Genomic DNA, 14265 nt, shown 5'->3' with positions numbered 1-14265 from the left:
CAGGCTGGGCCTGCAGTGGAGTTGGGTGGGTGCAGAGGGTGGGTGGGCATGGCCGAGGAGCACTGGAAAGCCGACCAGCAGGTGCCCACAGGCTGTCCGGCGCTTCGAGGAGTGTTGTGAGGCCCAGCAGCACTGGAAGCAGTTCCACCACATGTGCTACTGGGAGCTGATGTGGTGCTTCACCTACAAGGGCCAGTGGAAGATGGCCTACTTCTACGCCGACCTGCTCAGCAAGGAGAACTCCTGGTCCAAGGTGGGCTCACATCAAGTGCTGGGGGGCACTGGGGGACCAACCCAGATTGGCCATGGGCCCCAGACCAAGGGCAAACTCCTAACTGAACACAGATGTCCCAGCTGGAATTTAAACAGAACCATAACTTCGAATAGAACTCAGAGTGGGAAGGAATGCAAGACGGCGAGGAGCAGAGAAACGTCAGAACTGTAATGTGTCAGTCAGGAGTTTTAGTCACAAGGGACAGACACATGGCTAGCACTGCCTAGGTGAGAGATGTCCAGTAGGATCTCTGTGCTGGTGGGAATGTTCTGTCCTGTACCATCCACACGGTAGCCACCAGCCACATGTGCACAGTGAGCACCTGAAATGTTCCTAGTGCAACTGGGAAACCGGGTGTTTTCAATTCTATTTAACTTTAACTTAAATTTAAATTTTAAAAGTTCCATGGGCTAGTGGCCACTGTATTGGACTTTGCTGGTCTAGAACACAGAAGGCTTATTGGTTCATACAACAGAAAATTCTAGGCCAACTGACTTCAGGTAGGGCTGGATGCAGGACTTAGTTTCTCTACCTGTACTGTGTTCTCTTCAATATATCTTTGTTGTACAGGCAGGTTCTCTCCATGTGACAGGCAGGGTGGCCCTGGGTTGCCTGCTGCCAACTCATGTCATCCCTTTGGTTTCAACCCAAGTCCCACGATACAGCCTCATTGGTCTGCATAGATTGCATGTCAATGCCTGGAAACAGAGGGTGGGAAGACTGATGGCTGGGGAGCAGAAGAGAGGTGGTTGCAGAAGAAAAATGGCGTGATGTCCCCAAAAGAAGCATTTGGGGGATTAAATCGATGTCTGTAGGCAAAACAAAGCAAAATAGGTGCCCACCATAGGTGAAAACATAATATCAAGGTAAGTGGTGAAATAAGCACTAGCCATTATTACCATAGTAATGCTAGCACAGAATTCTGAACAGAGAGTTTTAGAATCATCATCAGCATCTAATCTGGCATTGGTAAATACTTAGCACATGTCTCAATGGCTTTAAGTCCCTATTTCTCATCCCTCCCCACCTCTGCATGGAAGTCCTTCTTCAGTACCCCTGCCTGGGGACCAAATGAAAGGGAATTCCCTGAGTCTGGGGCAGGTGGGGCTGGGGAAGGGGCAGGGTGTCACTGAGCTCTCACCATGTGCCCAGCGCTTGCCATTTCCTCCACACCACACCCAACAAGGCAGCAGTTATCTCCGTTGGGCACACCAGGGCTGCTGTGGCTAAGAGGGTGTGTGACTTTCCCGGCTCACACAGCTGTTGGTGACAGACTGGGTTTGAAGCCAGCTCTGTGAGACTCAAAGGCCTCTGCTTTTCCCTGGTCCCTCAAGTCTCCCGAGGAGGCCCAGCCTGCCCGGCTGCTAGAGGTGCTTCCTCAAGCCCAGCGCTATGGGCCCAGCATTCATTCCTCATCACTTCCCACTCCCAGTAAGAGCACAGACTCTAGGAACCTTTTGAACAGGTGACCTAGAAGCCTTCCTGTGGAGTAAGCTGGACAGCTGAGTCTGCCTACACAGGGAAGTGGGGGTGGGGGTGCACACAGCTGCTGTGAGCAGCAGAGGGAGGCCCAGGCCTCCCAGGTGTCAGGAAGTCTAGCTGGGTCAGCTCGGTATCCAGCTGTGTGACTTTGGGGTGGTCAGCCCCCACTCTCTCTCGTGTTTTCCTCAGAAGGGTTTCCTGTGAAAGTGGGGGTCGTAGCACCCTCAGTTCTGGGGACCTTCATTCATTCCTACTCTCCAGCCCTTTGGCCACCACAGAGTCCCCCAAACTCAGGCTCTTAGGGAATTGGTTGGGGCATCCCTCTCTGCCCTGTGGAGCCTTCGTTTCCCTCAGCCAGAAAACTAGGGTGGGTGGACAACTGCACGCCGTGCAGCAATGAGGGAAACGGGAGCTCAGAGGCAGCCCTGGGAAGCCAGCCACAAAGACAGGGGAGGCCTCTGGAAGAGGAGACACCTGAGCTGAGCTTGAAGGAGGAGGAATTAGAGTGGAAGTGGAGTAAGTAAAGGACACCCCAAGTCAAGAGAACAAAGGTCAAAGGCTGGAAGTCAGGGTGCTGCTAAGGGGCTCAGTGTCCCCAGGTGAAGGGTTGTGGGTAGAAGTGCAGGGGATTATGGAGAAACTATCCCCATTAAGCCACTAGCTGTAGCTGCTGCTGCTTTTTTTAAATCCTCACCCGAGGATCTTTTTTCCATTGATTTTTAGTGAGAGTAGCAGGAAGGGGGAGTGGGGGAGAGAGAGAAGAAACACTGATGTGAGAATGACACATCGATTGGTTGCCTCCCACACATGCCCCTACTGGGGTGGGGATCGAGCCTGCAACCCAGGTTTGAGAATCAAACCCATGAGTCTTTGGTATAGGGGTTGGTGCTCTAACCACTGAGAAACACCGGCCAGGGCTGCTGGAGCTTCTTGAAGACAAGGGCTGACTGCACAGACCCTGGTAGAGTAATACAGAAACTACAGGGATTAGGGAAAACAGATAACCCTGGGGAGACAGAACTCCCATCAGAGGAGGCGGCGGCAGTTTTCCGTCAATGTGCCCCATGTATCCCTTAATAAGGATGTCCACGGGTGTCACATCCACCCTACCTCCTGGTGACTCAAGGTGGGTGAGCTGACTGGGGGGAGTAGAAGCCTCTTAGAGGAAGCCAACGGATAAGCCTGGCAGAGAAGGAACAATGACATCTTAGGCAGAGGAAAGGCACATGCAAAGGCCTGGGGTGAGTTTAAGGGGTGATGGGGAATAATTGGCAGAAGAGGAGCCAGAAGAGCAGGTCAGGGAAGGGCCCTGAGTGGCTGTTCACGCCTTTAGTCGACAGTGAAAGACCCCTTGATGCTGTGGGCTTAGATTTGGCCTTTAAGAACTCCCTTCCTGTGGTTGCTGCGCACCCCCCACCTCGAAGCTGAAGTGCCCTTGATGTATTCTGGAAACCCGCCCGGAGGGCCAGTGTGGTTTAGAATGATGTGAGGGAGGGGGACCCAGTGGGAGATGAAATTGGAGAGGAAACTGGGGGAGACTGGATGGGCCCTTGCAGGCCAAGAGAAGGGGTTTGGGTTTTATCCTGTGTGATGGGATATCACAAGAACATTTCAAGGACGGGCTGATGTAATTTGACATAAAAAGATCTGGCTGGCATGGTGTGGGGAATGGCTTGCAGGGGGCAGGAGGGGGTGCAGGAAGATGAGTTAGAAGACACCATGTAAACTAGGACAATAGAAAGACATCTCTGGTGGCCTGGAGCAGGGAGCAGTGTGGAGGCTGGTGCAGTAATTGAGGTGAATGATAGCTCAAGGCCAGTGGGATGCAAGAGCTAGAGGGAAGGTAAAATCATGAAGACTTAGTGACTCAGTGCTAGCCAGGATGGGGAAGAGGGAAAAGGCAAAGATGACACCAGGGAGTTGAAGATGGGATGGGCAACAGGTTTCAGTGAGGGGTGATTCTTCTCACCACACCCCACAAAACAGTTTTTCTGCATTTTGTGAAGGGCAGACTGAGGTGCCGAGGCCAGCATAGAACTAGGAGTAGCCCTGGGCTTCAGCATGGGTGGGGCTGCCAGGTGGAGCTGCTTTCCGCCTTCTCCAGAGACTAGGCTCCAGGATGTCCTGCTCCGGTTCCTCCTCCACCCAGTACACTTCTTTCTGGGCTAATGGCAGGTGGGCAGGTAGTTCCTTGGCAGCAGCTGGCGTAGCAGGAGCTGTGGTTCAAGGCTCAGCCACTGGAGGGCAGCACAGAGTCAGGCTCCTCTAGCACTGGACTTAGGGGGAAGGGGTGCAGCTTTCAGGATCCCTGGGCGGAGGAAGGGGGTTCTGCACAGCCGCCCCTTTCCTGGCAGGAGTGACTGTGGATCCAGTGGACAAGGCCCTTAAAGCCACACAAAGCTGGGGTCACTCCCAGCTCTGCCCCAAGCAGCTCTGAGGTCCCAGGAAGCAGAGGGTGCCTATCCTGGCATTGTCTTTGGGATCACGTGAGGTGATGTATGTAGAGCACCTAGTACACAGTAGGCAGTTCCACCAGTTCAGATAGCCGTGGCCCAGGGTTCTGCTCACTCTTCTGGCCTCACACCGCGTTTATGCATCCCATACTTTATGCGACCTATCTGTATCTTGGTTATACACAGGCTCTGCTCAGCTGTTTCACTTGCCTGGGAAGTCCATCCTCAGGGTCTCTGTGAATCTTCCTGTTGGTCTGCAGGGGCCCAGTCAGAAGTAATTGCTCCCCAGAAGCCCTTGCTGCCTGGCCTGCGTATCTCCATCCTAGCCTCAGCACTGCCTGTGTGTCCACTGGTTGCTTGAGTCGCTTTCTCTATTGCTTCAGAGTGGAGAGGGTGGCAGCTGCTTTCATATGGGCCTGTCCTGGATTTAACCCCCAGCTCCAGTTCTCAAGCTGCTTCAGCTCCCTCAGTTTCTCCTCTGGGCCTGGGGATGATGTTAGCGCCTATGCTGGGCCAAATGAGGTATCTGTGCCAAATGAACTGCCACATGGGTTGTGGCTTCCTCAGCTGTTTCCAAGGGCAGAGTAAGATGTGGTCTGCAGCTCCACAAGCCTCCACAGCTGTTCTGGAAAGGTGGGCTCCTCACACCTGACTCTTGCCCTGCCTCTCACAGGCCACCTACATCTACATGAAGGCTGCCTACCTCAGCATGTTTGGGAAGGACGACTACAAGCCGTTTGGGGATGACGAAGTGGAGTTGTTTAGGTGAGTTCTACCATTGCACCCCACATTGTAGGCTTCAGCCAGGGTCTATCCAGACACCCTGAGCTGACAGCATCCCTGGCCCTGAGCGCCCGGACCCTCCCCCAGGATTGCCCCACATGCCCGCCATTCCCTTCCACCACCACCTCCTGCGGCTGCTTATTAGAGCCCTTTGAGTCTGTTCGAGGCTTTCTTTCACCAAAGTGGTTTTGTCAACATCCTTTCCACTGAGCCTCTTTCATCAGGTCAGTAGGACACTGAGGTCGAGAGACATACCCTTGGCTGAGTTAACCTGCTAACACTCAGAGAAGCACACAGAGAGCCAAAGAGTTGGATCAAATAAACAGGATTAAATCCAGCCTTTGCAGTTTATCTGTGTCACCTCAGACAATCTCAGCATCCATAAAATGGGACTAACCTCTGCCTTGCAGGGCTGTTTTGCAAATCAAATAGAGAATATATTTAAAGAGCCTGGTGTAGGGCCTGGAGCCACTAAAGGATGGCTGTTTTTATTCTTACCTGTAACTGCTGTGTTTGCTTTTTTAAAAAATATATATTTTATTGATTTTTTTACAGAGAGGAAGGGAGAGGGATAACGAGTTAGAAACATCGATGAGAGAGAAACATCGATTCAGCTGCCTCTTGCACGCCCCCTATTGGGAATGTGCCAGCAATCCAGGTACATGCCCTTGACCGGAATCGAACCTGGGACCCTTGAGTCCACAGGCTGACACTCTATCCGCTGAGCCAAACCAGCTAGGGCTGCTGTGTTTGCTTTTTCTGCAAAGGGTCTGGAGTAGGGCTCAGCCTTGCAAGTTGAGAATGGGGAAGATAATTTCCCCCTCTATTCTTCTAGGTTTGGGGCTGAAACCCTTCTCCTCCCCCCATAATAAAAGACAGATTAACAGGAGAAAAACAAACAGAAGTTAAATAACATGCATGCCTCCTATATATGTGGGGGAGGGAAACCCAGGAAAACTGAGCAACTCACCAAAATGGCTGAATCCAGCACCTTAAATACCACCTTCAGCTGAAGACTAAAGGTGTTGGGGGTGGGGAGCCAGTATGTGGGGTGACCAGAAAAGCACAGTAAACAAGGGTAAGGTTGTGATGCATAATTAAGTCATTTTCTTCTGCACTGATGAGCATCTCGAGATTTAGTCATCGCCCTCTTCCTGATAGAGAGGGAGGTGCCCTAACAGATGGGATCTCCCTTGTAAATAGAAATGTCTCTCACAAAAGGTAACTTCTAGGTTTTCAAGAGCTCTTCCTGTGTATGCTATTTCTTAAAAATAAACAGCCTAAAATAATCCTTATGCCAAAGAGGCATGTTGTGGGGTGACAATTCTGCTCTCCTTCATATCATTATCTCCATTTTAGAAAGGAGAAAACAGGCCCAGAAAAGTTTTGCTGTGAATAAGCAGGGGCGGTGTTTGTTGGGGGAGCTCACAACTAGGTCCAATTGTTTCCTGGGCGGCTCAGGCTTGAGGGTCACAGCCACACCCCGTGACTGTGGCAGAAATCGGAAGGTGGGATGGAGCTGGGTGGGTGAGGCCCCAGATGTGGAGGCTTGGCTTAGCTGCATACCACATTTTACTCTGCCCTTAGAAACAGCTGAGGAGGCCACAACTGCCTGTGGCAAGAGCTAATTAAAATTTCCAGATGTGCGGTCTTGGGCAAGTCCCTCCCTTTCTTGGGGGTTTTAGTCTCCCCTGTGAAATGGGGTCGGCCCCTCCGGAAATGGGGCCTGGGAGTGGAGAAGAGACAGCTAGAAGGCAGAACAGGCCTGGGCGTTTGTGTATATTCTCCTCTGCCTGCTGGTGTGAAGGAGCCCTTTGCCTACCCATAGGAAGTGGTCAGGTCTTGGGTCAAGGCCTGTGAAACAAGATGTAGGCTGTGAGTCCAACACTATCATAATATAGACGGGGAAACTGAGGCCCAGAGAGGTGCCAAGCAGCCGCTTGGCAGTCTGGGGACTCTCAGTTCTCTGTTGCTTTTTCTCACCCTCCTCCACCTCCAACTCTCTCTCTCTTTTTTAATTAAATCTTTATTGTTCAGATTATTACAGTTGTTCCTCTTTTTCCCCCCCATAGCTCCCCTCCACCTGGTTCCCCTCCCACCTTCTGCCCTCACCCCCCACCACTGTCCTCATTCATAGGTGCACGATTTTTGTCCAGTCTCTTCCCACATCCCCCATACCCCTTTCCCCCCCAAGAATAGTCAGTCCACTCCCTTTCTATGCCCCTGATTCTATTATAATCACCAGTTTATTCTGATCATCAAGATTATTTATTCACTTGATTTTTAGATTCACTTGTTGATGGATGTGCATTTGTTGTTCATAATTTGTATCTTTACCTTTTTCTTCTTCTTCCTCTTCTTAAAGGATACCTTTCAGCATTTCATATAATACTGGTTTGGTGGTGATGAACTCCTTTAGCTTTTTCTTATCTGTGAAGCTCTTTATCTGACCTTCAAATCTGAATGATAGCTTTGCTGGATAAAGTAATCTTGGTTGTAGGTTCTTGGTATTCATCACTTTGAATATTTCTTGCCACTCCCTTCTGGCCTGCAAAGTTTCTGTTGAGAAATCAGCTGACAGTCGTATGGGTACTCCCTTGTAGGTAATTGACTGTCTTTCTCTTGCTGCTTTTAAGATTCTCTCTTTGTCTTTTGCTCTTGGCATTTTAATTATGATGTGTCTTGGTGTGGTCCTCTTTGGATTCCTTTTGTTTGGGGTTCTCTGCATTTCCTGGACTTGTAAGTCTATTTCTTTCACCAGGTAGGGGAAGTTTTCTGTCATTATTTCTTCAAATAGGTTTTCAATATCTTGCTCTCTCTCTTCTTCTGGCACCCCTATAATTCGGATGTTGGTACGCTTGAGGCTGTCCCAGAGGCTCCTTACACTATCTTCGTATTTTCGGATTCTTTTTTCATTTTGCTTTTCCGGTTTGGGGTTTTTTTGCTTCTTCGTATTTCAAATCTTTGACTTGATTCTTGCGATCCTCCGGTCTGCTATTGGGAGTCTGTATAATATTCTTTATTTCAGTCAGTGTATGCTTAATTTCTAGTTGGTCCTTTATCACAACATTGAGGGTCTCACTAGATTTCTTGAGGGTCTCATTAAGTTTATCGGCGGTTTCTAGAAAATTCTTGAGAAACCTTAAAAGTGTGGTTTTGAACTCTATAACCAGTAGTTTGCTTTCCTCCATTTCTGTCATTTGTGTCCTGTTTGTCTCGGCATTTTTTTTTTTTTTAAATATATTTTATTGATTTTTTACAGAGAGGAAGGGAGAGAGATAGAGAATTAGAAACATCGATGAGAGAGAAACATCGATCAGCCGCCTCCTGCACATCTCCCACTGGGGATGTGCCCGCAACCAAGGTACATGCCCTTGACCGGAATCGAACCTGGGACCTTTCAGTCCGCAGGCCGACGATCTATCCCCTGAGCCAAACCGGTTTCGGCAGTCTCGGCATTTTTTATGCTTCGCTGTGTCATAGAGTGGCTTTCTGTGCTAAGTGTCCTATGGCTCAGCCTCTCCAATTACCTGAGGTAGACACTCTTGGTGCACCCCCTTGTGGGCTTTGTGCACAGTCTTGTTGTAGTTAAGCCTTGATTGTTGTAGGTAACACTGGGAGGAATTAACCTCCAGGCCAATTGTTTGTGAGAATCAGCTGTGTCTACGGTGGGAGAACTTCTGTGCTGAAGACACCCTTCTGGGCAAGACTTGCTTCAGTGGGGCTTTGGTGCTCACTGAGCCTGCCCCCTGAGTGTGTCCCTTATGGATCTGAGGAGTTGTAATTGGATGGTCCCACTCTGACCACTGGGTACACTGGCTCTTGGATCTAAGGAGGTGCTAATCTAGCCTCTGTCTGAGGCTACCCAGCAGAAGCCAGCTGTAAAGCAATGCAAGTTGCCGTGGGGCCTTGGGCCAGCTGCAGTTTGTTAAGTAATTTTCAGATTACAAAGGGCCAGGCCTTTCATATGCAAAAGCCTCCCTGCAGGGCTTGGGCAGGGCGGGGTCCCAGGGGACCACCAGGGCGGGCGGAGCGAGCAGTACGGCTGCTCTCAGTCCTGCCCTCAGAGGCCCCGACGATCGCTGCGAGTGCCTCCTAGAGAAAGCTGCCCTCGAGTTCCAACCGATGCCAGACAGTCCCGTTTCTCCTGTATGAGTCTGGGTCCCCAGAGACTCGCCTGGAACTGGAGCTCAGAGCTTGAGACTCCCTCCCGATTGAAAAAGACAATCGTGTCCTCAGCCGCCAGCCCTCTCCGCACCTTTGTATTTTACTTCCGCACCGCACCTCCTCTGAGTCTCGGTATGCTTTTCTCTTTCCTTCTAGTTGTAGAATTTCCACTCAGCCAGCCTTCCTGTGGTTCTGGATGATGTCCGTTCCGTCTTTTAGTTGTATTTTTAAAGTGGTTGTGCGAGGCAGCAATCTCCGGTGTTTACCTATGCCGCCATCTTGGTTTTCTCTCCACCCTCATCTCTCTTGCAGGGCTGTGCCAGGCCTGAAACTCAAGATCGCTGGGAAATCTCTACCCACAGAGAAGTTTGCCATCCGGAAGTCCAGGCGCTACCTTGCTCCCACACCCATCTCATTGCCAATCCCTGCTCTGGTGGGTAGGAGGATCTTTTGGGATTGCATTTGTTTGGGTTTATAGGGATTAGTTGAGAGCCAGGGGTACAACCACAGGCCCAGAGGAAGTGGATGAAGGAGAAAGACCTTCATGCCTCAGGGGCCTGGAAAGGATTTCACAATTCACCTGGGATAGGGGACAGAGGAGTTTGAGCAAGCCCTGCCTCTGAGGAAGTGCTGGTGGCTGGGGGTTGGGGCGACAAGTGAGCAGCCCTCACAGACAGCCCACACCCTGTCCCCAGGCAGAGGCTGTTTGTGCTCATACCCTGCTTGTTTCAGTCTTGTCACGTGATTGTTGTTTACACTGTTCCCCATCACTGGACTGAGCTTTTCTGAGCCCTGAGCCCTGGGATTGTGTTATAGTCAGCTCTGAAATAATAATAGCCGACATTGTTATTAATAGCTGTGTTCAAGGTTCACACCCATGGCCCATGGCCTCATTTGAGCCTCACAATAACCCTCTGAGTAGGTGCTGGTAGTATTCCCATTTTACAGATGGGGATACTAAGTCCTAATAGATAATAAAAGTAGAAAGATATCTAATAAGTAGATAAGATAGAAGTAGAAAGATAAAATAACTTGTCCAGGTTGCACAGCTAGTGAGTTAGAGTCAGGATTTGAACCCAAATAGTCTGGTTTCTGAGCCCATGTTCTGAATCATTATGATGCTAATTCCATGCATGATTTTAGCAGGCATCAGAGAAGTAGAAAAAGTCCTCAGAGACCTTTTATTGGTCCTGGATCTACTATTCACTAATGTGTGACCTTGGGTAGGGCCCCCTTCCTTAATATAAAATGGGGTAGCATATACTTTGCCCATTTCATAGAACAGTTATGATAATCAGCTGATAAAATGTTACTTTATAAATCAAAGCATTCAATATTTATAGAATGTATTTAGAACTTGTATCCTGACTATCTCTATTTAGAAATATTTTATAAAGTAAAACTATTGTCATCAAATGGGGAGGGGAGGGGTGTTGTAAGGAAGGGTTGGGGAAGCACCTATACCAAAAATTTAGGAGAGAATTTCCCAAATTATAACCTGGAAAATACCATTTATGCGTAAAATGATTTCTGAAATATATTAGGTAAGACTGTTCTAAACAAAGTGTATATAATGTAGACCTTGGCGCTTTTATATACCAATCAGCAGGGTAAGTCTCAAGAAGCTTGAATACGTTTTTTCCTAACTCATTTGGCCCTGGATTTTTTTTTTTTTAATGGAACATTTGCTAACTTGGGACCATATTATGATCTTCAGAAACACTGGTCTAAACTTAAATTTCCTCCCTAGAACATAACAAGAACCATAAGAGTAATGTCTTTCTAGAACTTTATATATACAAATCACTTTCACATCTATTACTTGGTTTGATAGTTTAGAAAATGCTAACCTAAGCAACAAAATTACTATGAATGAACATGTTAGTATTCTGAGCTTCCTAGAAGTCAAGGCAGAAAAAGGAAATCAGGGTGTTTCATAGTTTTCGTGATGGTAACTCAAGCCCAACGCCTTGTGGGGGGAACAGGAGAGGTGACAGTCTTAAACTCTTGGAAATACTGAAGTGCTGAGGTAAATTATTTCTCCAATATTTAGAAGCTTAGAGGGGCCTTTAGTGATCCTCTGATCTGAGCTGCCCATTTTACAGATGGGGAAACTGAGACCCCATTGAAGAAACCTAGGACTGACTTGCTCCCCTACCTTCAGGAAATGATGTACATTTGGAATGGCTACGCTGTGATTGGGAAGCAGCCCGAACTCACAGATGGGATACTTGAGATTATCACCAAGGCTGAAGAAATGCTGGAAAAGGGCCCAGGTGACTACCCCAGGCCCTTGAATCTGCCAGGCTGGGTCAGACCACAGGACTTGCAGTTGAAATTTTCCTCTACCAAAAATGTCCGTCCTCCTTTCTCTACCCTGGTAACTGACCTTTGCCTTTCTTTTTAAAAAAATATGTTTTATTGATTTTTTACAGAGAGGAAGGGAGAGGGATAGAGAGTTAGAAACATCGATGAGAGAGAAACATTGATCAGCTGCCTCCTGCACACCCCTTATTGGGGATGTGCCTTTCTAGACTGAGCTTCAACGAGAGCTCCTCCCAGCTGTCTCTTGTCCCCCAGGTTGAGTTAAGGCCTCCGATGGGCTCCCACAGCCCCTGGGCCTCCATCAAGCAGCCTTGATTCCACTGTATTGTCCTCGTCTCAGTATGTCTTTCCTTCCCAGATGTGAGCTCCCTGAGGACAGGGACCATGTGTGAGTCACCTCTGAGTCCCCAGGGCCCAGCACAGAGTAGGGACTCCATGAGTGGCTGTTGGAGAAATGAACAAGCCTGTTTTCTCCTCTCACTGCCCTGTTCTCAGAAAATGAGTACTCAGTGGATGATGAGTGCTTGGTGAAGCTGCTGAAAGGCCTGTGTCTGAAATACCTGGGCCGTGTCCAGGAGGCTGAGGAGAATTTCAGGAGCATCTCTGCCAAGTAAGTGCCTCTGTGGCTGCTCCCAATCCAGATGGCTACTGTGGCCTGGTTCTCCTGGGTAGAATTTTCAGGACTGCCTCCCCCTAGGCACTACATGTATACTAGTGTCTGCTCTGTGCCAGGGCCTAGCAAGGCACAGATCATTCAGACCTCATCTGGCAGGGCTGCCAGACTGCTCAACTACAGGAGCCTATCCACACTGAGTTTTGTGTTAATGGTGCCCCTGGAGTTTGTAATTCACCAACACTGCCCTTGCTCTTGTGGATTACAAATGTTACAGATCAACAGCTACAGGCAACTCAATCTGATATGATCCGGGCTGTGGCACAGGGAAGTGGAAAAGACAGCAGGTGTCCTGAGGAGGGACCTAAACATAATTCAAGATACCAGGAAAGGTTTTCCAAGGATGCCAGTTAAATTGTGAAGTTTATGGGCAGAGAAAGCAATGAAGGAGGAGTTTTAAGTGGAGTAGGAACAGCATGTGCAAATGCTTGGCACAGATATGCCTGAGGTTGGAGGGACAGTGATTAGGCTTTTCCTGCCTGGGTGAAATTATAGAGGGAAAGGGTTGCAGATGAAATAAGGGGAGGGGGGTGCACCTAGACTGCAAAGGGCCTGACTGTTTTGCTTACAAGACTGAACTTTATCCTGTAGACAGAAGAGAGTGAGGAAGGATACCAAGCAGGGCAGATCTGGGTTCTAAAAGGATAGTTCTGGGATAGCATGGTGGGTAGGTTAGAGGGGCCAGATTGAAGACAGGACACTTCCCAATATAATAATTCAACCAGGAAAAAGAGGGTTGGGGACTGAGGTGGAAGTGGCCAAGGATATGACATGAGCCATAGGTTGTTAGGGAGTTGGGTCCCAGGTGCAGAGGTCTAGAAGGCTCTATCTACTGTGGATCCTAAACCTTCCTAGGGCTAGGTAGTGGGAACCTTCCCAAATTAGAATTCAGAGCTGGAAACCCCACTTGAGGGCATGCGTTGGATCCTCCCATTTGGGGAAGGCCTGCGAGAAGCCTGAAGGACGTTTCAAGGGCGAGCCTATAAGCCATGTCCTCCTCTTTCCCACAGCGAAAAGAAGATTAAATATGACCACTACTTGATCCCAAATGCCCTGCTGGAGCTGGCTCTGCTGTTTATGGAGCAAGGCAGAAACGAAGAGGCTGTCAAACTCTTGGAAACTGCCAAGTAAGGCTTGATTAGCCCTGGCTGGGGGCAGAGCCCAGGCATCAGTGAGGGAGGGTGCTGGCAAGCGCAGTAAGGCAGTCCAGAGCCGGGGCGCTCGTCCCCAGGAGCCCAGCTCTCACCTAGGGTGGGAAGGCTTCCTTCTCAATTCACCAATGAAGAATTAGAATCCCAGAAGCAGTAAGTGAGTTGCCCAGGATCACACTCAAGTCAGCCCATAGATCTACCTCTTGAAACCTCAAGTCTAGGGACCGATCAGGACCAAGAGAGTTCCAGAGGGCATGATGTCTGGGTGAGGGGTTACTCAGCCTTTCTGCTAATCCCTATTGGCAGACCACCCAACTTTCTCTAGACAGAGGCAGGGATTTAGACCTCTACAATTCTTCGTTGGCTGGTGGGCTCCCACAGCTCAGACGGAAGAAAAAGCACTTTCTACAGCAGCCTCATGTGTCTGATTCTCTGGTCTCTTCCAGGCAAAACTACAAGAATTACTCCATGGAGTCAAGGACACATTTTCGAATCCAGGCAGCCACACTCCAAGCCAAGTCTTCTCTAGAGAATGTAAGCAGAGCCGTGGTCTCATCAGTGTCCCTGTAGTTTGGCACAGCACTCCCAAGCTGGCAGACAGACAGCTGGACAGAGCTCCTGGAAACATTTCAAAACTGATCCCACCCCCTGCCCTGCCTTTGGGGTCCACCGGTGCTCCAGTGGGATGGCACGACATGAGTATCCGTGAAGAAGCCAAGCCTATATTTTCACCTGTGTGGCCAAGGTCTTTTGCCAAGGACAGAGCAGGTGGAGCCCTCCGCCTGCCCTATCACATATACGGGTACTTGTTTTTCACTGTGATGTTTAAGAGAATGTATGAACAGTTTACATTTTACTTAGAAATACAATGATGGGATCATAGTTGGCTTTTCAAAAAACCACCAACCAACCACCTGTAACCTTTGCTTTAACCCATACTGATCCGGAGGTAAATCT

The 14265-nt window shown here is 49.2% G+C and overlaps 1 protein-coding gene across 2 annotated transcripts in view; it reads left to right on the top strand.

The window, feature by feature from the left end:
* TTC39A (tetratricopeptide repeat domain 39A) overlaps positions 1 to 14190 on the top strand; it is a 48827-nt gene extending 34637 nt beyond the window's left edge. For both annotated transcript variants that reach the window (XM_006087304.3, XM_023752763.1), the window contains exons 12-18: positions 92 to 253; positions 4883 to 4974; positions 9472 to 9592; positions 11324 to 11435; positions 11980 to 12094; positions 13168 to 13284; positions 13755 to 14190. In XM_006087304.3, the coding sequence (XP_006087366.1) occupies positions 92 to 253; positions 4883 to 4974; positions 9472 to 9592; positions 11324 to 11435; positions 11980 to 12094; positions 13168 to 13284; positions 13755 to 13878 (843 nt within the window). In that variant the 3' untranslated portion in view covers positions 13879 to 14190. The remainder of the gene's footprint in view (positions 1 to 91; positions 254 to 4882; positions 4975 to 9471; positions 9593 to 11323; positions 11436 to 11979; positions 12095 to 13167; positions 13285 to 13754) is intronic.
* The last annotated feature ends 75 nt before the right edge of the window (positions 14191 to 14265 follow it).

The sequence above is a fragment of the Myotis lucifugus genome, unplaced genomic scaffold (genome assembly GCF_000147115.1).
Source record: "Myotis lucifugus unplaced genomic scaffold, Myoluc2.0 scaffold_37, whole genome shotgun sequence".
Taxonomy (NCBI): domain Eukaryota; kingdom Metazoa; phylum Chordata; class Mammalia; order Chiroptera; family Vespertilionidae; genus Myotis; species Myotis lucifugus.
Note: the sequence above shows the minus strand (reverse complement) of the source record. Positions and strands in the feature narration are given on the sequence as shown.